Source organism: Sorex fumeus, unplaced genomic scaffold (assembly GCF_029834395.1).
Source record: "Sorex fumeus unplaced genomic scaffold, SorFum_2.1 ptg000006l, whole genome shotgun sequence".
In the NCBI taxonomy this organism is placed as follows: Eukaryota; Metazoa; Chordata; class Mammalia; order Eulipotyphla; family Soricidae; genus Sorex; species Sorex fumeus.
This window is the reverse complement of record NW_026606063.1, coordinates 53,067,662-53,091,298: the sequence shown is the minus strand read 5'-3', so window position 1 is coordinate 53,091,298 and position 23,637 is coordinate 53,067,662. Positions and strand designations below refer to the sequence as shown.

The 23,637-nt window shown below is 39.4% G+C and overlaps 2 protein-coding genes across 3 annotated transcripts in view; one reads left to right on the top strand and one right to left on the bottom strand.

Annotated features, from left to right (window-relative positions):
* Positions 1–21,834, top strand: part of VRK2 (VRK serine/threonine kinase 2) — a 100,830-nt gene extending 78,996 nt beyond the window's left edge. Inside the window, exon 12 of the mRNA XM_056124332.1 lies at positions 21,486–21,834. Coding sequence (XP_055980307.1) covers positions 21,486–21,806 — 321 coding nt within the window. The 3' untranslated portion in view covers positions 21,807–21,834. The remainder of the gene's footprint in view (positions 1–21,485) is intronic.
* The window catches only part of FANCL (FA complementation group L), a 74,115-nt gene continuing 71,921 nt past the window's right edge, over positions 21,444–23,637 (bottom strand). For both annotated transcript variants that reach the window (XM_056124309.1, XM_056124318.1), the window contains 3 exons: positions 23,419–23,535; positions 22,245–22,316; positions 21,444–21,900 (listed from right to left, as the gene is read on the bottom strand). In XM_056124309.1, coding sequence (XP_055980284.1) covers positions 21,865–21,900; positions 22,245–22,316; positions 23,419–23,535 — 225 coding nt within the window. In that variant the 3' untranslated portion in view covers positions 21,444–21,864. The remainder of the gene's footprint in view (positions 21,901–22,244; positions 22,317–23,418; positions 23,536–23,637) is intronic.

The window sequence follows — 23,637 nt, the reverse complement described above, 5'->3', positions numbered from 1 at the left end:
AAAAGCCAGTTTTACAATTTCTACTGAAAAGCACAATTGGGAAATTTGGGTTATACTCAACATACTGGACTATGTACTTTGCATGTTTAAGAGCCCAGGTTTGATCTCCAGTACCAGTGACCCTCGATTTGAAACCAACATTTAACCATTTGACCTGAGAGTTAGGCTAAATATTACTAGGAATGATTCAGTGAAAACTTTTTTCATGATTCATGAAAACTTCTGGGGAACTCCTCCACCCCATTAAAAAAATACATACTAAAACCACAATGGATGGATTTTTATTGAACTGCACTGAACTTAAAGATCAGTTTGGGAGAACCAAATTCATCAACATTGATATACTGCAGTATATGAACCAGTGCTTCTTATTTATGTAGATCTTCATTAATTTCTCTCAACGATGTTTTGAATTTTTAGTGGACTCAGACATCTTTTTCATAATGTGTAGCACCATCTTCAACATATTCCATTGTATTTAGCTCTACATGTTTTGGGTTTTGAATTTATTTGTAAATATTATTTTAAAATCATATTTCAGTTGTTGATACTATATAGAAAAAGAAATGCAGCTTATTATATATGTGAACCTTATGTTTGGGTATTATCCTAAATTCATGTATTATTTCTAGTAGTTTTTGGGCAAATTTTTGGGATTTTCTACAATTATGTTTTCTCATGTAGGCACAAGTTTTATACTTCTCTCTTCCCAAAATGCATTATTTATTTTTTTCCATTCCTTTTACACATGCCAGTTCTATATGGGTAGAAGAGAAGATAGACATCCTTGCTTTGCTTCTGATCTTAGAGGGAAAGCATTAATTTTTTCACCATTAAATATTATACTAATTGTAGAATTTTCTAAATGCCCTCTCTCAGAGGACATTTTATTATATTTATAGTTTATTAATAAAAATTAAATCATGATGGGTATTAAATGTATTTGGGGGTTCTATTGAGGTGATCCTATAATTTTTTCTCTTTTATTTGTATAATTAATTACATTGACTTTCAAAAGATGGCCAAACCTTTTATTTCTGGGATAAAGTCCATTTAGTCTTGATATGTTTTCATGCTTAATGCAGTTTGCCATTATTCTACTAAGGATTTCTTTTTGTTTGTTAGCTTTTGGATGGAGCAGCAGGTAGGGTGTTTGCCTTGCATGTGGCCAACTTAGGTTCAATTTCTCCATCCCTCTCAAGAGAGCCTGGCAAGCTACCAAGAGTATCCTGCCTGCACAGCAGAGCCTGGCAAGCTCCCTGTGACGTATTCGATATGTCAAAAAACAGTAACAACAAGTCTCACAATGAAGATGTTACTGGTGCCCGCTCGAGAAAATTGATGAACAACAGGAGGACAGTGCTACAGTGCTACAGCTTTTGGATGGAGGGGACACACCCAGCAATGCTTAGGGGCTACTTCTGGCTCTGTGCTCAAGAATTAATCTTGGTGGTGCTCAGAGAATCATTAGGGATTCCAGGGATCAAACCCAGCTTGGCCATGTGCAAGGCAAGCACCCTACCAGCTGTACTATTGCTTTGGACCCTCCATTAAGGATTTTTGTGATCTACATTGATGAGATAAATGGACTATAATTTATTGTCTTTCAATATGGATGCGTTTTATTTTATTTATGGATTTTATTTTCAGGCCATTATATGTTTTATGAGTTGGAAATATCTATTTTTGGAAAATGTTTTAGTAAGATTTTTCTTTCATAAATGCTTGATAAATTTAGCAAGAAAACCTGTCAGTATCTAGAGTTTTGTCCTGGGGGGGAACAGGAAAAAGAAACTTATTTTATTTAAAAAACAATATCTGAGGGTAGACATCCAGGCAGGGGTTCTGGGAGTCCCATTGTGATTCCAGATGCAAGAACCTGAGGATGCAAGGCTCAGGCCCTGCAGTGCAAGGGATACCCCATGCACCCCAGTTGTGTTCTGGGGCTCCAGGGCTGCACCTGGGCATACCCATGAGAACATGTGATGCTGGGAGCTAAACCTGAGTAGTGGTATAAATCATGAATATATTTTCTATAATTTGGTCACTAGATTTTGTCTTGTATAAATTTAGTATTTTTTATTTTCTAGGGATAAACTCTCCTTAACCATTTCACCTAATTGTGAAATTCATCATTCATAATACTTTATCCTTTTGAATCATTAATAGTCATATGATGCCTCTCTTTGCTTTCAATGTTAATATTGGGTGTCTTTTGCTAAAATGAAATGAAAAACTTATTATTTTTATTAATATTTTCAAAGAAGCAACTTTTGAATTTTATCTTGTTAAGCTTTTGTTAATTTCCATTCTTTACCATTTCCTTCACGTTAAGTATTTTGGCTTTTTTTTGGCTCTTTAAGTTTTATATGGTTAAAGGTAAACTTGTGAATTTTTTAGCTTTTTCTCAGAAAACATAATTAATTAATGCTATAAATATTTAAGCAGTACTTGAACTTTGCAATTTTTTCAATTTTGTTTTTTGAGTTTGGGACCGCACCCAGCAGTGCTCAGGGCTTACTCCTGGATCTGCACTCAGGGACAACTCCTGGTGGGCTGGATGTGGGAGAGGGTCCATATTAGGTGCTGCGGATCAAATTGGCTTTACAATTGTTCTATACAATTGTTCTGATCCTTTTCTGGATTTGGGGGCCATATCCAGAGATGCTCAGAGATCACTCCTAGGAGTGCTAGAGGGCTTAAATGTAATTTTGGGGATTAAACTGGATTTGGCTGCATCTGTCCTATAACTCTTCTCACCCCCAATATTCTACAAATTTTGATGTTTTTATTATTGCTCATTATATTTTAAATATTTTCTTTGACTATTTTTGACCTATTGCTTTTAAGTATGTTCAATGTCATTTCTAATTAAAATTGTTTTTTATAATCATCATTTTCATTACATATTTCCAATTTAATTTTTTTCCAGTGACAGAATTTTTCTTTTTTTTACTTAAAAACAAAATCAACCTTCCCCTAACAACCCCCTCAACTTTAAAATCTCATTAAATTAAATGCAGTGAATATACCGAGCAAACATCTTTATGTGCAATTAAATACTCTGTTACTGTGGCACAAACCTCAAACAAACAATATACAAGTGTTCTGGGGATGGGGAGAGGCTTTAACTCTGTGAGGCTTGGGGAGACAAGATGGAGGAAGACCAGAAAAGGGAAATCAATTTGTTTTTTTCTTAATTCTGTCCATATAAATATATTCATAAAGACCAAAAAAGAAAAGAGAATTTGGGATAAGAAGGAAACAGGAGAATAAGAGTGTGGGGCCCTCCCAATTCAACCTGATCCAAAAGGATGAAATTAATTTCACGGTGGGAGGAGAGATTTTTAAAAAAATTATAGAAGAGGATGGGAAGAGGAGGGAAACAGGGGTAGGGGTCAAGGAAAAAGAGGAGACCTATGGCAGGGGAGCAAGGGGTCCAGTGCCAACCCTGCATGGCTTCTGCTTCCATAGTCGCCCAGGAGCCAGGAGCCAGCTGTGTCTGTTCTTCCTTCCTGCCTCTCTCCATTGTGTCAGGCGCCTCCTCCGCCTGGCCCCAGCTCTGCGGTGCAGTTCCCTTCTCCTTTTATTGGGAGCTGGCTCGCTCCAGGATCTTCACGTCATAGTTCTTTTTGGCCACTCGAAGTTTGAAGCAACTCACAATGTTGTTTAGATAAAGGGAGGCAGTTTGGGAATCCAGGGGGCTGGGGAACGGTGGTGTACAAGACAGTGAGGTCCACATGGTGGCCGTTTTCGATAGTCCCACTGTTGTCTCCCCTACCCACGCCAGGCAGCTGCTAGGCCTCCTTGAGCCACTGGATCTTGGCGTCCAGACATGGCGAGCAGCATGAAGAGTTTATCGGCCTTGGTCCAGGTGATACTCTCAGGAAGATCTGTCACCTCCAGCACCCGCCCCAGGATAACGTCTGTTGTCCCCAGGTCAGTGGGCGCAGGTTTGGGCACTTGTCTCGTTTCTGTTTCTATGCTTCAACGCACTCTGCCCCTGGTTCACTGTGTAAGATGACTGGCTATGGAGCAGGGGAGAGCAGATGGACAGGTTGTACTGTGATGGCTGGCCCAGAAGTGAGTAGCACCCATCACCTTGTGCTGGACCCCCAGGCTGAGGGAACTGTGTGAGGACTGGAAGGGGGCTGACTCCTGTGCAGACATTACTGAGGCTGGCGACAAGAGAGGGTGCTGGAGACTGGGTTGGAGATGTGACAGGCTTCTGCTAAGTTGTGGGCTGGCCAAGGGACTGCTGTCTGGATTGTAGAGGTCTCCAGGTTTTGTCCCCACTGATCCATGCGATCATATTTACAGTGACCTCACTGGACCATGGATGGGTTTTGGTTGGGGGTGGGGGTTAGGGCTGGGCTCCATTTAGAACATTTAGCTGCATGACCACCACAACCTGGTCCAAATGGTGACACTCCTGAGTAGTGCTGTGGCATCTGTGGTGGATTGCTGGGAAAAAGAGACCGAAACCTCTGAAACTGCTCAAAGCCAGGTTGTAGAAATCCCACCTAAGGGCTGGTACCATTCTGCTGAGCTGGAGAAATCCTGCTGTAGTAGACAGGGATGCCACCTGCAGGAAGGGCCCCTTGTACAGACTGGCTCACGTGAATCAGTATAGGTTGCCGGAAAGGTGGCTGGACTACGTTCTGTGAGTCATTCCCCACTGGTACTTGGTAAGAAGACAGTAGAGTGCACTGAACCACCATCCTTGGTCTGGGCTCCCAGGCTGTTCCTCTGGTTGCTGAGCAGACCCTGGTTCTGTGACTGCTGGACCCCAGTCATGCCTTGGTAAGCTGCCCGCTGCTGATTAGACATCATGGGCTGTAAACCAGGCTGCTGGGAATGCTGAGGCAGCTGCTGCCCATGCTGGGGACTGTAGGCCACCACATGTGAGAGAGGTCAGTATTGCTGGTTGGAGTTAGAGTACTCTTCAGGGGGATAGTAAGAGAGCTGGATCTGCTGCGGGAGCTGCATGTAGCTCTGGGGTGGTAGGAGGTGCGTGACTCGAGGTGGGATAGTTGGAAATGGGGAGGAGCTGTTTTGGAGAAGCCATGATGAAACTTGTTTGCTGAGGGTGCAGGGGGATGTGACGGCTGGAACAGGGATGAGGAGGGGTCAGCTGCTTCCATAGAACCCTGGCGGCTAAGGCTCATTTGTCCAAAGGGGTTGCTGAGGCCATCGCCTGGGCCTTGCTTGTGAAAGATCTTGGTCACCAGGATTCCATCTGGAGTTGGCAGGGAGACTGCACCTGCTTCATCTGGGGTGCCCTGGTGAAACTGGCTTGGTATGAGTCCAGGAGAGATCTCCGGCTCTGTGGTATCTTCCAGGACTCATTGCTGTGTCTCTGGACACGGGCTGTTGGTGCGCTAAGATGGTGCCCGGAGACACATTGTGGGTGTGACAGCCAGGCTGTTGAGCAGGCAGGGAGCCGGGGAGGGATAGCCCAGCGCCTCTGCCTCCATGCGGCATGGAGATTTAATCCTGGAATCCACATACTTAGGTCTTGCTTGTGGAAGCTCTTGTTCACTGGGATTCCTTCTGAAGTAGGCAGGGAGAGTATACCTGCTCCATCTGGGGTGCCCCAGTGAAACTGGCTCGATATGGGGCCTGGAGAGAGCTCAGGTTCTGTGGTGTCTTCTGGGACTCTCTGCTGTGTCTCTGGCTTTTGACCTCTTTCGAGATTTATTTATGGGTCTCTGAGACAAGGTCAGTAATAGAGCTTACAGGGTGGTACTGGAGTTGGTTCATGGGGGTGAGTGCCAATGCTTCCATGTGTATTGGGAAGGTGGGGGAAGATAGCCCACCACAACTCCGTGAAAGCCTGGAGATTTCAGTCACAAAAACCCTCATACCCAAATTTTCAAGATTACATATTGGTGAGGTTCGTCCAGAGATGGTGGAGTCAGGCTTGGGGTGTGGCAGCGATTTTAGATTGTGGAAGCAAGCAGCTGCTGGGGACTCTGCTTGTGCAAGCACAGGCCAACCTGCGCCCCTCCACCCCCCCCCCCCCCCCGATTTGCCACAGTCTGTTCAGCCATGTGCGGGTCCGAGATTAACTGCGACTTTTGATCTCTTTTGAGATTTATCTATAGGTCACTGAAATAAGGCCAATAAATGAGCTTGTGTAGCTGAGCCAGAGGTGGTTTGTGGGCATGACTCCTACATATCTAACTTTTGGTCATTTAATTTTTTGGTAAACTTGGTCCCAAGTTGTTGGCCAAAAGTACAGCAGCAATTTTGGGGAAGACTGAAGGCACCATTTTTCAGGAAGATTGAAGGCACCATCAGGCTGCTGATGCACTCACCCCACAAGTACAGGTTGACCTTTTGGTGGCATCATACCTCCTCCAATTTAATTTTGTCACCTAAACATCTCCAGATTTACCACAATCCTTTAAAACCAAAACTTGTCCAGACCAATTTAATGACCCTGAAGAAGGCCTATCTTGGTGAATGTACTTGTATACTTGTGAATAGTACTAAGTTTGGAGTATTCTATTCTGTGATTATTATTTTAAATTCTTTGAATAGTACTAGCCAAATCTTTTATATCCTTACTATTTGTATTTAGTTTTCTTCAGCTAATGGCAAAGTACTATTAAAACCTTTAGCTATAATCCTGGATTTCTTCACTGCTCTGTGTAGTCTATAATCCTGGATTTCTTCACTGCTCTGTGTAGTTTGTTAAATTTTTCATTCATTAATTGTCATGCTCTGTTACTAGTTGCATACAGATTTGGAATATTTTATCCTGGTGAACAGTTTATCATTATGTAACATCTTCCTTAGATTGGCAGTGGTCTTTGGTATGTAACAAATCTAGCCATTCTTGATTAATATTTACTTATTGTATTCTTTTCCTTCCTTTTTTTGTTAATCCATCTGTGCCCTCTGCCTAGGTGTGCTTTTATCAATGACAGATACACCTTTTAAAATTGTGTGTTTGTGTGTGTGCGTGTGTGTGTATGTCTCTGTGTATGTGTTTGTGTGTGTAGGGTTACCATCATACTCAAATTCAAAAAGTGAAAACCTGGGGATGAAGCAGTAGTACAGTTGGTAGGATTCATGCCTTAAACTTGGCAGACCTGGGTTTGATCCCCACCACCCCATAAGATCCCCAAGCACTTCCTGGAGGTGATCCCTGAGTGCAAAGCCAGGAGTAAGCCCTCAACCAACTGCATGTGGCCTGAAAACAAAACAAAACAAAAACAAAAACCTTTACTCATAAATTCAAGAAATTTTTGCTTACAAGACTGTAATTATTCTTTTAGGGGTACACTGTTACCATACCATGTCCCCAAATACATATTTCTCTTCAACACTGCCGATAAAACCCTTTCAGTTGCACTCTGCACACCACCACTCTCCCCCCAAAAACTTGTTTTGTAAGTTTTAGGATATGTTTTAATTTGCCCAGGTTTATTCCCTCATTTTGTTATTCTACCATGTCTTAAAAGTGAAATCATCTGGACTTCACCATTTTATTCCTGACTTTTCACTTAACATGACCCCACCTACTTCCATTTATGTTGGAACAAAAGAGGAGACTTTATCTCCTGTTAATTTTTCAAATCATTCATCTTGATAAATTTTATTGTTATATGTATATATATGTGCATTTTACCATATTTTCCCCCTTTTTATTGAATCATGTGAGATACAGAGTTGTTCATGAATGGGTTTCAGTCATATAATGTTCAACACACCACACGTCACCAGTGCACATTTCACACCACCAATGTTCCCAGTTTTCCCTCCCCCATCACCTCCCTGCCTGCCCTGATCGCAGACAAATATCTTCTTTCTTTCCCTCTCTCTTTCCTTTTAGACATTGTGGCTTGTAATACAGGTACTGAAAGTTTATCGTGTATATCATTTATATTCTTCCAGCACTCAGTTCTTGTCCAGAGTGATCATTTCCAATTATCATTGCCATAGCGGTCCCTTCTCTGTCGGAACTGCACTCCCCCACCTCCACCACTACCACCATCACTTGTGGCAAGATTTCATCCATGGAAGAATCTTCCTGGTCCCTTATTTTCCTCTCTCTACATATGTTATTATAATCCTGCAAATGAGTACAGTCATTCTATGCCTGTTATTCTCCCTCTGACTCATTTAACTCAGCATGATGCTCACCCATGTATAAGCAAATAATATTATTTCATTTTTTGTAGCAGCTGTGTAGTATTCCATTGTGTAGTTGTACAATAGATTCTTTATCCAGTCATCTGCTCTTGGGTACTGGGGTTGGTTCCAGATTATAGCTATTGTGAACAGTGCTGCGATGAACATAGATGGTTTTTCTGCATTGTGTGTCCCTACGGTGTATTCCCAGGAGCAGTATTGCTGGGTCATATGGAAACTTAATTTCTTATTTTTCAAGGAATGCCCATATTGTTTTCCAAAAACACTGAACCAGTCAGCATGTCCACTAGCAATGAATGATTAGGGTTAGGGTTAGGTTTAGGGTTAGGGATAGTCCCTTTTTTTCCGTGTCTGCACCAGCACTGGTTATTCTTGTTCCATTTGATTTGTGTCAGTTTCTGTGGCATAAGATGGTATCTCATTGATTTGAAGAGATACTGTCTTACGATTAGTGATGTAGAACATTTTTCCATTTTTTTTTGTTATTTGTTATTTGTTCTTTGAGGAAGTTTTTGTTCATTTCATCTCCCCATTTTAAAAAATATCTTAATTATTGTTTAATTAAGTCACCATAAAATACAGTTACAAAGCTGTTCATGATTGGGTTTCAGTCATACAGTGTTCCAACACCCAGCTCTACCAGTCCCTTATTTGTCTTTGATATTAGCCCCTTATCAGAGAGGTGCTGGGTAAATAATTTTTCCATTTCACATCTGTTTGTATCCTGGTCCTATTTTCTTTGATGTGTAGAAGCTTCTTAGTTTAGTACTCATTTTATTTTTATATAAAACATTGGCCTGGCCTTTACTAAGCCATCTTTTAAATCTAGCTGGGTGAAATTTTCATTTTATGTATTTTCCAGTTCTACAAGTCCATTTTGTTTTCCATTTCTCTGCTAATATTGCATCCTCTAATCACTAGATAGCACAGCGGTAGGGCATTTGCCTTGCACGCAGCCAACATGGCTGACCCGAGTTCGATTCCTCCACCCCTCTCGGAGAGCCTGGCAAGCTACCGAGAGTATCTCGCCCGCACGGCAGAGCCTGGCAAGTTCCCCGTGACGTATTCGATATGCCAAATACAGTAACAACAAAGTCTCCTATGGAGACGTTACTGGGCCCGCTCGAGCTCGAGCAAATATTTTTTTAAGTCCTTAAATTAACTTATGTAGATGTTTTATTGATCTTCTTTAGGTTTGCCATTGGGGCATAGTTAGGTCTGTTTCTATTTTTTTTTCCCCTCCTGGATATGGATCATATTTTCTTGCTTCTCAAACACTAAACGTCGGATTCTTAAAATTCCAGAATTTAGTCATGCATCCCTTAACTGTGAAAATATATTTTGAGAATTGCATCATTAGTTGATTTTTTTCATGGTGCAGATGTCACAAAGCATGATTACACAAACCTAAATGGTATAGTCTACAAAATATTTTCACTACGAGATAGCCAGTGTATTGGGACCATAGACATGTATGCAGTTCATCATCAAAACTTTACTAACTTGGATTGATTCTGTGTTTTTTTCCCTTTCTTTTTTTTTCTTTTTAGAATGGTTTAGAGAAGTCCCAAATCGTAGCTACTCAGTGGTCTGTGTTGTATTTCTCAAGAATCAGAGCACTGATTGTTTTCTATGCCTGCTAAGTTACTTCGTTTTATCCAACTCAACTGTTTTATATTTCATAGGATTTCAAAAACAGGAGAGGAGTTCTTATGACCAGAAGGGTGTTGATATGTTTCATAGCTTCCAATTGATTATCATGTGTATTAAAGAATAATAACTGTTCACAATGCAGGATTTCTTGGCACCATCACTCATGTCTATTAGAGTGCGTTATTTATCTTCACCCTTCCTCTGGGTTATTCATGATACCAACAGTACTTCTTTTCAGTTGTGACAAAATAAAATGTCTCCAGTTTCTGCTGTGTTTATGTGAGTAAAAAAAAAAAAATTCAGGCTGAGAACCAGTAACCCAGCAGAATAAAATACATACCTTAACCCTTTACTTCTGAAAAGTGCAGTGTTCAGAGCATTTGCTCTGGCATCACCTGTAGCTTCTAAGAAATAGACTCTTAGAACCTAGATTTAGATCTGTATTTTGACACTATCTTTAAAAGTATGCTTTCTGTAACTTTAGATCTACCACAGTAGACTAAAGACACAAAAAATGTTTTCTTTAGAAGAACATATAGTAATATTTCAGGAGTCTTTTTTTAAAATATCATAATATATATATATATATATATATATTTTATTATTAGTGAAACAACATGAGGTACAGTTGTAGATTTACAATTTTTTGTGCTTGGGTTTTTATTACACAATGATCAAATACCCATCCCTCCATCAGTGCCCATTTTCCACCACCATGGATAATATCCCTCCCACCCCCATCCCCCCCATCCCACCCTGCCTCTGTGGCAGGGCAATCCCTTGTGTTCTCTCTCTCCTTTTGGGTGTTGTGGTCTGCAAAAGAGGCATTGAGTGGCAAACATGTTCAGTCCATAGTCTATTTTCAACATGCATCTCCCCTCCTGGGAGGATCCTCCCAACACCCTTTATTTGGTGCTCCCTTCTCTATCTGAGCTGCCCTTTCCCCTAGAATGCCCGGCTGGCCTCTAAGCTATGGAGTAATCCTCCTGGTGCTGATCTTAGCTATTCTTGGGTATTAATCTCATATTTTATTAATTTATATCCCCCAGATGAATGCAATCTTTCTATGTCTATCCCTCTTTTCTGACTCATTTCGCTTAGCATGATACTTTCCATGTTGTACCACTTATATGTAAATTTCATAACTTCATCTTTTCTAACAGCTACATAGTACTCCATTGTGTAGATGTACCAAAGTTTCTTTAACCAGTCATCTGTTCTTGGGCATTCAGGTTTCTTCCAGTTTCTGGCTATTGTAAAGAGTGCTGCAATGAACAAACAAGTGCAGATGTCACTTCGACTATACATTTTTGCCTTTCTGGGATATATTCCCAGGAGTGGTATTGCTGGGTCATATGGGAGCTCAATTTCTAATTTTTTGAGAATCGTCCATACTGTTTTCCAGAAGGGCTGAACCAGTGGACATTCCCACCAACAGTGAAGGAGTGTCCCTTTCTTGCCACATCCACGCCAGCATCGGTTGCTTTTGTTCTTTTGAATGTGGGCCAGTCTCTGAGGTGTGAGATGGTATCTCATTGTGGTTTTGATCTGCACCTCCCTGATGATTAATGATGTAGAGCATTTTCTCATGTGCTTTTTTGCCATTTGGATTTCTTCTTTGAGAAAGTTTCTGTTCATTTCATTGCCCTATTTTTGGATGGGGTTGGATGTTTTCTTCTTGTGGAGTTTAACCAGTATTTTGTATATCCTGGATATCAACCCCATGTCAGATGTGTATTTGGTGAATATCCTTTCCCATTCTGTAGACTGTCTTTCTATTTTGGTCACTGTTTCTTTGAAGGTGCAGAAGCTTCTTAGTTTAAGAGAGTCCCATTTATCTATCTCTGTTTTCACTTGTTCGGCCAGTGGCGTGGCATCTTTGAAGATACCATTAGCTTCAATGTCATGGAGGGTTTTGCCAACTTTGTCTTCAATGTACCTTATGGTTTATGGTCTGATGTTGAGGTCTTTCATCCATTTTTATCTTACTTTTGTACATTGTGGTAGGCAGAGTTCTGAGCCCATTTTTTTGCATGTAGCCGTCCAGTGATGCCAGCACAATTTGTTAAAGAGGCTTTCCTTACTCCACTTCACATTTCTTGCACCTTTATCAAAGATTAGATGATCATATGATTGAGGGGAGATGTCAGTGTATTCAACCCTGTTCCATTGGTCTGTAGTTCTGCCTTTGTTCCAGTACCATGCTGTTAATTATTACTGCTTTGTAGTAGAGTTTGAAGTTCGGGAGGTTGATTCCTCCCATTTTCTTTTTCCCAAGAATTGCTTTAGCTATTTGTGGTGGCTTATTGTTCCATATAAATTTCAGGAGTGTTTGCTCCAATTCTTTGAAGAATGTCATGGGTATCCTTATAGGGATTGCATTGAACTTATACAATGCTTTCGGTACTATTGCCATTTTGACAATGTTAAGTCTCCCGACCCATGAGCAGGGGATATCTTTCCATTTCCTCATGTCCTCTTTTATTTCCTGAAGTAGCATTTTGTAGTTTTCTTTGTACAGGTCCTTTACTTCAGGAGTAAGTCTTAATCAAAACGTTTCAACTCTGCCAAGGTAGTGCAAAACCAGTCATCCACTGCATTATCTGAACACCATTTCCAACCCTTTAATTATATCGCCATCAATTTTAGACTTGGTTCTTTTTTTTTAATTAGTGAAAAACTATGAAATATAGTTGTAGACCTAAAAACTTTCGTGCTTGGGTTTCACTTGTAAAATGATCGAGTACCCATCCCTCCGCCAGTGCCCATTCTCCACCACCAGTGATCCAGTAGCCTTCCAGCCCCCCAACACAGCCCCCCACCCTGCCTCTGTTGTAGGGCATTCCCTTTTGCTCTCTCTTTTCCTTTAGGGTGTTGTACTTTGCAATAAAGATATTGAGTAGCCACCATGTTGGTTTACAGTCTACTTTTAGCACGTATCTCACATTCGGAGCAAGTCCTCCAAACATCCATTACTTGATCTTCCCTTCTCTATCTGAGCTGCCTTTTCCCCCAGCATATGCTGCCAGCTTCCAAGCTGTGGAGCAGACCTCCTGGTACTTATCTCAACTTTTGTTGGGTGTTCGACTCCCATTCTGTTACTTTATATTCCCCAGATGTGTGCAGTCTTTCTATGTCTGTCCCTCTATTTCTGACTCATTTCACTTAGCATACTTTCCATGTAGAATCACTTGTTTGCAAATTTCATGACGTCATCTTTTCTAACAACTGCATAATATTCCATTGTATAGATGTACCAAAGTTTCTTTAACCAGTCATCTGTTCTCGGGCATTCGGGTGTTTTTTCCAGATTTTTGCTATTGTGAACAGTGCAGCAATGGACATAGAATTGCAGAGGTCATTTTGACTGTACTTTTTTGCCTCTCCAGGATATGTTCCCAGGAGTGGTATTGCTGGGTCAAATGGGAGCTCAATTTCTAGTTTTTTGAGAATTGTCCATACTGTTTTCCAAAAGGGTTGAACCAGTCAGCATTCTCATCAGCCGTGAAGAAGGGTCCCTTTCTCACCACATCCACACCAACACTGGTTGCTTTTGTTCTTTTGGATGTGGGCCAGTCTCTTGGTGTGAGATGATATCTCATTGTTGTTTTGATCTGCATCTCCCTGATGATTAGTGATGTAGAGCATTTTCTCATGTGCCATTTTGCCATTCAGATTTCTTCTTTGAGAAAGTTTCTGTTCATTTCATTGCCCCATTTTTTGATGGGGTTGGATGTTTTCTTCTTGTGGAGTTCAACCAGTGCTTTGTATATCCTTGGTATCAACCTCTTGTTGGACAGGTATTGGGTGAATACCCTTTCCATTCTGTAGACTGTCTTTGTCTTTTGGTCACTGTTTCTTTTGAGGTGCAGAAGCTTCTCAGTTTAAAATAGTCTCATTTGTCTATCTCTGTTTTCACTTGCTTGGCCAGTGGCATGTCATCTTTGAAGATACCATTAGCTTCAATGTCATGGAGGGTTTTGCCAACCTTGTCTTCAGTGTACCTTAAGGATTCCGGTCTGATGTTGAGGTCTTTAATTCATTTTGATCATACTTTTGTACATGGTGGTAGGTAGAGATCTGAGCCCCCTTTTTTTCCATATAGTTGTCCAGTTTTTCCAGCACAATTTGTTAAAGTGGCTTTCCTAGCTCCACTTCACATTTCTTGCTCCCTTATCAAAGATTAGATGATCATATATTTTGGGGGAAGTGTCAGTATAGTCAACCCTGTTTCATTGGTCTGCGGCTCTGCCTTTGTTCCAGTACCATGCTGTTTTAATTATTACTGCTTTGTAGTAGAGTTTGGGGTTGGGGAGGTTTATTCCTCCCATTTTTTTCCCCAAGAACTGCTTTAGCTATTCATGGAGGCTTATTGTTCCATATGTTGGTTAATTCTTTTGATGAGTAACATCCAATTTGCTACCACTATCTTTTAAGGAGAGACTAAGTAAACAGATTGCACATATATAATTCTTTTAAAATTTTAATAGCTTTATTTATATTCTTGCCTGAATGGGGATATCTTTTTATCCATCTTCCACATGGAAGCAACTAACATAATGCTGCTTAGGTTAGCGTACCAGTGGCTCTCATAGCCTTTAGAAATAAAATATATTTGATAACACGTTTCTTTTCTTTGGGGGTGGGGTGGGGTGAGGACAACACCTGTCAATGGTCCAGGGTTATTTCTAACTCTGTAGTCAGGAAATACTCCTGGCAGTACTCGGGGGATTGTATGGGATTCTAGGGATTGAACCCAGATTGGTCCTGTGCAAGACAAACACCCTAACACTATACTATCACTCTGGCCCACATTTTTCTTTTATTCTTTGTTGTAAAATAATGCTTTATAGTTTCTTGGGGGCAGAAGGGGAGTGCTATTCACTTTTAAATTAAGTAAAAAAAACTAACAAAACTTTAGAAATATTTTGCCATGTCATTCGGTTGCTCTCAAGCAGAATAAATTACTTTAAAATTCATTATAGCACTTTTAAAGTATTTTAGTAGAGACACACACATTACATATTACTGAAATTTAGCTTTGCCATATATATGTAATATGTATGTATATGTTATTGATATATATAACATATATAATATGTATATATATGTTATTGGGACTGGGCCTCCTCCACTCAGATCCCCCATGTTCCAGTAGCTAGACAGTTATACCCACCAACTGCTGTGTAACCCCATCAATAGCCAAGATCCAGGCACTATAAAACCAAGCTTCAGGAAGAGACCAATGCAGTCTCCTGCCCCCGAGCCTGGCTGTCCTCACCGGGGCCCCTTGGAGGGGGGGCGTGTTGAGTTTCCCTCTCCGCCCTGAGCAGAGTCCCGGCAGCTGAAGACCTCCAGGACCCAGTCACAGCCATGCTGAGACTACTCTTCACACACTAGGAGAGCCTCACACATGAAGGAACTGGCGGAGGAACCCAGGTGTGCGGGACCCAGGGCTGAGATATCCAAGCCTGCTCGGTTTGGGACTCTGCCTTTTCCACCCACCAACTGCTGTGTAACCCCATCAACGGCCAAGATCCAGAGACTATAAAACCAAACTCCCTGAAGCATGCGGCCACATCGCACGACCTCTTATTGTCTAGTTCTCACTCTCAGAGAACCCAGCAGGCTACTGAGAGTATCCTGCCCGCATATATGCCTGACTGGGAACACCTGTAAAGGGGATTAGAGGCTGCCCCAAAAGCCTCCATTTCTCTTAGAGAGCCCGGCAAGCTACCAAGAATATCCCGCCCGCACAGCAGAGCCTGGCAAGCTACCCATGGTGTACTCGATATGCCAAAAAGTAACAATGATGGTCCTCATTCCCCTGACCCTGAAAGAGCCCCCAATATGCCACCGGGCTATACTAGCACGTAACAGGGATGAATGGAGATGTTACTGGCACCCGCTTGAGCAAATTGATGAACAACAGGATGATAGTGATAGTGATAGTGCTGTTACTTAAGTATACCATAGCTTCTTAACAGTGTTTCAGATGCATCATTATAAATTTTCAGTGTACATATACACTACATTAAGTTCATCACAAAAAGTTCAATTCCATTCATCATACAATTGATCCCTTTTACCTGATTTGTTCACCCTGCCGTCTCCTTCCCCTTCTGTAACCAATTGGTCTTATGTTCAAACACTTATTTTTATTTAGATCATTTTTGCTTATGTATCACATGAATAAAATCATAGAGCATGTGTTTTTCTACTCTTGATATATTTCACAAAGCATAATACCCTCCACGTCATCTATATAGTTGTATGCCAAGATTTTTTTATTATAATTGAATAATAGTCCATTTGTGTATGTGCCACATCTTGTTCATCTAGTCATCTGCTGATAGGCACTTAGGCTGTTTCCAACTCTTGTCTGTTATAAATATTGCACAATAAATGAGTAAACATATATCTTTAGTGTTCTTATTTATTTTTTGATACTCAGAAGAGAAGTAATATAATCAATTGAATTTCTATTCTTATTTTCTAATGAATATCAATACTGCTTTACTTAATGGCTAGACCAATTTATATTGCAACAACCAGTGAACAAGAATTTTTTCTCACCATATCCTTTCCAATTTGTCTTAAGGCTACTAAACAATGCTCACAGATGGGAGATGATACCTTACTATTATTTACTTTGATTTGCATTTACCAAAAAAAATAAAGAGATGATAAACATCTTTATATGTGCCTACCAGATGTGTGAATATCTTTAGAGGAGTATCTATTCAGATTATTCGTCCATTTTTATACAAAAAGAAAAAAAATACTAATACACCAAAAGAGAGACAGACACTGACAATGTCATAATAATATTAAGGAACTCTAATACCCTACTCATAGCAATAGACAGGCTATCCAAGCAGAATACTTTCAAGGAAATAATGATTTTAAATGACAAGTTTATAGAGCATTTCAGCTACTCCTTCCTATACTCCTATAAAATAAAATTGTTTATCCCCTCCCCAAATACTAATTGAACATTTTGAAGGATTTTAATTTTTTTTTACTATATTTCCTGTGTTGGGATATACTAATATGATTACTTTTGTATACATTCCTTTATCATTTTATAATATCCTTTCTTTTTTTTACCTTTTGAGACTGGAAATCTCTTCTATGTTATGTAAGAATAGCAGGGTCTTTCAAATTTTGCCACTGGCTTGTAGTACCTATTTTTATTTTTGATTTATAACCTTGAATGAGTCTCTTGTAGCATATAGTTGGGTTTTGTTTTCTACTCCATCCAATCATTTGATAGGTGAATTCAGCCAAACTTACATTGTAACTACTGATAAGAGGTCTCTTGTGCAATTTTATCTTTCTTTTTTTTTTTAGGAGGTTGGGGGAGGGGCTGTATTTATTGCCTGTGTAACTTTCTGAACTTTTTTTTTTTCTAAACTTAGATTTAACCTTTCTTAGAAAGTGGATCTAGTAGTGGTGAATTTCAATTTTTGTTTATGTGGGAATACCTTTCCCCCACTGTTCCCCCCACTCCCCATATCCAAAATAGTTAAACAGGACAGGGGACTTATCGCCATCAGTTTTTGAGTATTTTATAGTATGTCTTTTATTCTATTCTGGCCTGCAGTTATTGCTAAGAGGCCTGATGAGAAATATATTTATATGTTATCTATTTTCTCTAACCTCTTTGTATTGATCTTTTTCATTTAGATAACTAAATATTCTTTGAGCTCATGACCTTGTATATTGAGGCTTTGGAAGTTCTCAACTACTATTTCTTTAAATAATCTTTCTGCTTCCTTCTCTCTCCATCTTCTGAGACAATCCTATGTGTTTTTTTTCTTAATGGCTTGGGTTATATCTTAACATTTCATTTTTTCTTATTTTTCTTTCCTCTTTTGTCTAGATCATATCTAGATTTCTCTTTCACCTCATAGATTTGATCCTTGTGCTTGTTAATTTTATTCGATGAATGCTTTTCTGATTTTTTTAAGTCTGAGTTTCTGCATGATAGTTATCTGAGTTCACTTCTCCTTTAGGTAGAACTGTTGGGAAGATAAAACTTCCCCTGCCCTCTAATATATGGAGGGTTGTTATTTTTTCCTTATGATGTCATAGTACCTTGGGGTCTCAAGTTGCATGGTACTATATTATTCTGTCTGACTATTAGATTATTTTTTACCACCTTTTATATTTTACTGACTTCTTTAAAATTTTGAGGATTGCACTACTTATTGTTTACTTTTTTTGCATGTGCTTCACTGCTTTTTTTCCCTCTTTTTAATTTTTTATAACTATAACTGCTGTCTGTTATAGTTGCCTTTAAATACGCTGGATGTCTAAAGTAGTAGTTTTCTACATTTTTACAACTGTGGACAAGTGAAAATAAGGGAAATATTTCATGCATCGCTAAGACTTTTATATACCGATATTTGTACTAATGGGCTGGAGCAATAGCACAGCGGTAGGGCGTTTGCCTTGCATGCAGCCAACATGGCCAACCCGAGTTCGGTTCCTCCACCCCTCTCGGAGAGCCCGGCAAGCTACCAAGAGTATCTCGCCCACACAGCAGAGCCTGGCAAGCTCCCCATGACATATTCGATATGCCAAACACAGTAACAACAAAGTCTCCAATGGAGACGTTACTGGGCCTGCTTGAGCAAATTGATGATCAACGGGAGGGCCTTGTACTAATACTGATGCATGGGGTCGAAGTGTTCCAGGTGTGAACTGGCAGCAGCTTTTTCACAGACTAGCATGAAATGTCTATGGACCACAACTAGTCTGCACACTGATAGTCAAAAAATACCGGTGCAGGGAGGGGCTTAGAGGTTTAGACCAGCTACTACCATAGATGATGTGGGGAGACTGGTTTGTGCATGGCAACACTTTTGGAGTCTAAGATCCAGATGTGATTCTATCCATTGTGGCATTTTTAAGGTCGCAGATCCCCAGTGATGACAATGTGTCATATAGAACATTTTCTCTGTTCTTTTCTTTGCTGACTCTAACACTAGCAAAGAAGACAACAAAGAAGGCATCTTAGCTCTGCTCTTTAGTTGAGAAAGCATTTCGGCTCTGTTCTTTCCTAAAGATAAGAGCTTTCCTCTCCTCTGTTTTTCCCTCCTCCACAATGCCTTTTGATTGGGCACATAGCCTTTCTATCTCTGTCCCCCTCCGTACTGCCAATTCCATACATCACACAGACACACTGGTCTCCGGCATGCCCTCTAATGTAATTTGTCTCTGAGTAAAATGGTTGCTTCAACTGCACTGTGGGATTTTTTGCTAATATATTTAGATGTTGCCATTGTAATTGAAATAAGGAAAGTCTTCTTTCTTTTGAACAGGAAAGGTAGGTAGCTTTCATTTCTCCCGTATTATATAATTTTAATTTCTAAGTTATCCGTTTAATCTTCTGTAATTTTTTAAATAAAAATCATTTTTAATCTTTATTGAGGGTCTGTGATTTACAGTACTGTTAATGGTTTTTTGTGGGGGGAGAGGTCACAACCAGTGATGCTCAGGGGTCACTCCTGGCTCTGCACTCAGGAATTACACCTAGCATGCTTGGGGGACCATATAGGATGCTGGGGATCAAACCTAGGTTGGCTGGCCCTGTGCAAGGCAAAAATCCATTGTACTATTGCTCCAGCCTCAGTGCTGTTAATGAGTTTTGTATATATATTATTCCAATACACTCATCACTATAGTGGGTACCCACTTCTTTTCCCCTTGGTCCCCAAGGCTCTCCCACTCAAACAACCTCCCCCTACCCTCCCTCCAACTCCCTCAGCTCTGTAGACCAGCTCCTTAGTTTTGTTGCCTTTGACCATTTGTGGTTGTTTACTCTATCTTTAAATCCCACAAAAGAGAAATTTTTCCTGCTGAATCACTTTCATTCAGTATGATACCCACTAAGGAATTTCAAATTATCTCCGTTTTTATATACCTTATGTGGGAATTTTGTTTGACCTTTAAAACTTTATTGTGATACAATTTTGGGGGAAGAGTTGGGACTGAATTATGTTCCATAATTTCACGGTATTCATAATATTTTCTTCTTTACTATATTTTTATCTAACTAGCTGAAACAGTACCACAAGTCAACAATTAAAGCACTTTCTTCAAATAGCTTTTCCCCTTAATTCTAGGTAGTTTTTCTTGCTTTTTGTCACATTACTTGATCAGCAGAGTAAAACAGAAAAAAACAATGCCTGACTTTTCTTTGAGTTTTGAGCGATAGCACAGCGGGTAGGGCGTTCGCCTTACAAGCGGCCAACATGGCCGACCCGAGTTCGATTCCTCCGCCCCTCTCGGAGAGCCCGGCAAGCTACCGAGAGTATTGGATATGCCAGACACAGTAACAACAAAGTCTCCAATGGAGACGTTACTGGGCCCGCTCGAGCAAATCGACGATCAACGGGAGGGCCTTTACCTTTACCTTTACCTTTGATTTAAAAGAATGGTGTTAAAAACATACTATACTGTAGGGGCTGGAGTGATAGCACAGTGGGTAGAGCATTTGCCTTGCATGCAGCCATCCTGGGTTCAATCCCCAGCATCCTGTATGGTCCCCTGAGCACTGCCAGGAGTAATTCCTGAGTGCAGAGCAAGGAGTAGCCACTGTGCTTCCCTGGGTGTGATCCAAAAAAGCAAAACAAACAAAAAAACATACTATGTATCAGTAAAGTAGCCCTCTGCATTATTAATTGCCAATGTAGACTGAGTTATTGTCTTGCTAAGAAAATTCAGTTTTGATTCAGTTTTGAGGGACAGAGCAATTAGGATAGGGCTCTTGCCATGGTCTACCTGGGCTTGATCCTAGTACCACATATGGTCCTCTGAGCCTGCCAGTAGTTATTCCTGAACATAAAGGCAGGAGTAAGCCATATCTGAGCCATATCTGAGCACTGCCAGATATGGCACAAGAGCCATTCAAAAAAATTTTCAGTTTTCTTATTTCTTCTTAGGTAACTCCTTAAATATTTCTCAACCTTTTTCCTCTGTTTTTCCCTCCTCCACAATGCCTTTTGGTTGGGCACATAGCCCTTCTATCTCTGTCCCCCTCCATACTGCCAATTCCATACATCACACAGACACACTGGTCTCCGGCATGCCCTCTAATGTAATTTGTCTCTGAGTAAAATGGTTGCTTCAACTGCACTGTGGGATTTTTTGCTAATATATTTAGATGTTGCCATTGTATCTGAGCATATCTGAGCCATATCTGAGCACTGCCAGATATGGCACAAGAGCCATTCAAAAAAAATTTCAGTTTTCTTATTTCTTCTTAGGTCACTCCTTAAATATTTCTCAACCTTTTTCCAACTATAGCTTCCTTCTGACCATTTCCTTTCTGTGACCTGCCTTTCCTACTTGTTGGCTCCTGAGTCTCAGGTGGTAGCCTGTTTACCTATTTTTTTACCTTTAATATCTAAAACAGCCCCCATAGTAAAATTTAAATTGTCTTCAAATTTTAATGAATCACTTATTGCTTTAAAAGAGCTGATTCTATCATCCAGATTTGGCAGTTTGATACTGGTAAGTTCTTTTTAAATCTAGGCCCTAAAAATAACTTCTCAGAAAAAAATCTTGCTGTGTAACAAGTTTTATTTAGCATTTTTGTTAACAAAATACATGAATAATTGAAACCATTATTAACAAGCTACATATGTATTTTTCCGTAGGAAAGCACAAGGAGAAGACAAAAATATTCTCAGTCTCAAGAATTTTTCAATGAAGTAAAAAGTTCTTCACGAGAATCCAGCAATACACAGTTGCCAAATTCATTTTATGAACCTCATCAAGATTTTACCAGTCCATATAGACTCAACAAGTCAAGATTTCCGTCTTGGGACACATATACTTCTACAACTGCTATGCAGGTCACAGACTTACAAAGTTCCACAAGATTTTCTCTTAGTGAAGAGACAAAGGCAGATATGTATTATTTTGCCATCATTTTCTGTCTTTTGATATTGGTGTGGTTTGCTATATATTTTTTCTGAAGATAATTTTTCAAATTTCCAGTTCTTTATGAGCATGCCATATTCTTTTTTTTTTTTTTCAGGATTTCCTCCCATACATTTTCAAGGTAATTGGCTAATAAAAAAGAGAGAATACAGTTTAATACTGTTTATGAATATTCTAAAAATTGCAATTATTTTCATTCAAAATAGACTCATTATATAATTTGGAAAATCGTTTTAAAAAATTACTGTGCATTCCATTCCTGGCACTGTTGTGGATCAAACCTTGGATCATACACATGCAGGTATGTGTTCTACCATTTAAGCCACAATCACAACATAAATAGTTTTATATCTATCTCTCAGAAACTTTGCTTCTAACTTTTTCATATGCTCAGAGAAACATTTTAGAAATTAGATATCTATGTAAGTTTATCTAAAAATTAGGGGTACTATGAAATGTGCTTAATTACTTACCTTACTACAGTAAGGGCATTCACCAAATATGATGTTAAAACTCTGTCTACTAGTCAGTAGTCCCCTCAACCACTGAAAATTTTGAAAAGAAAAGATGGAGGGAGAAGAATCAACATAAGTACAATTTACATATTCCAAATCAACATAAGTACAATTTACATATATTCCAAATATTTCAGGCTTACCTTTTAAATTTTCTTTGGCAAGAGTGCAGGTAGGGGTTCCAAAATGGATTTCAAAGCCTATGCCTACATTTTATGCACAAATTTTAGGCCCCATTAGAGAATTAAAGAATTTGACAAAAACTATGCACTTTCTCCATCCCCATAACAGACACAAATCTAATGTATACAAATCAAAGGGGTTCACAACCCTTTGATTTCTATACATATTAAGCTCTCCTACTGTTAAAGATACCATAGGCTCTTGAAAATTTAGGTGTTAATCACCAATAGTGTTTTAAATTTCAGTCCATGAATGACAAGTATGAAACAAATCACTTTTTAAAAAGTAAGTGAATATCCATTGTTGCAAAAGAAAGCGTATGTTTCCTGAATATTATTTCATTAATTAGGCTTGGTGTTACACGATTTTATATAAGGTAATTCACTAAGTTCTCCAATGTTAAATACAGATGGCACCAACTACTATCTCTGATCAAAAAAACAAAAAAGATCAGAAGGTGACTATTACTGAAGATTTCACATATACTATATAATAAAAAAATCTCTGAATCCTGTGATATGTTCAGAATATAGAATACTTCTTCCCAGCAGCAAAGTAGAAGCACACTAAAGTAAAAATACACTATTAAACTCTATTAAATCAACACTGTTAAACTTAGCCTCAAAAGTGATAGGTGTTATTCCATAGTGCTAGATTCTTTATTGCCACCATTATTCCCATCTGGATGAATTCATAAAGTTTGCATTATGGTTATGAGATATTTACTAAAAGATTCCAATGTATCATCCATTAGTTTTGCATATTCATCATACACATGTAATGTATCCCAGTTTGGGATACTTTAAGCTATTGGCATGTGGGATAAATTGTTAAGAAACTTAACAGCAAAAGGATCCCTAATGACCAGAGGTTAGACTGTATATTTTCAATACTCATATTTAATATTTTGGTTAGCTGAAAGGTTTGGGTGATATTCTTTTATTTTTACCTCATATAAGCATATTTGATGGAAAGGTTGTCCACACTTTGGATTATCACACATTTGATCGGGAATGGCACCATCCAGTTGATAGGCATAACAAATTCCACAATCCATAGAAAAATCCTTTAAATAAATAATGATGATTTTATGGTTAGAGAGATAGTATCAGGCTGTAGGCACTTGCCTGGAATATATGGTTGACCCTGGTTCAATTCCTAGCACCAC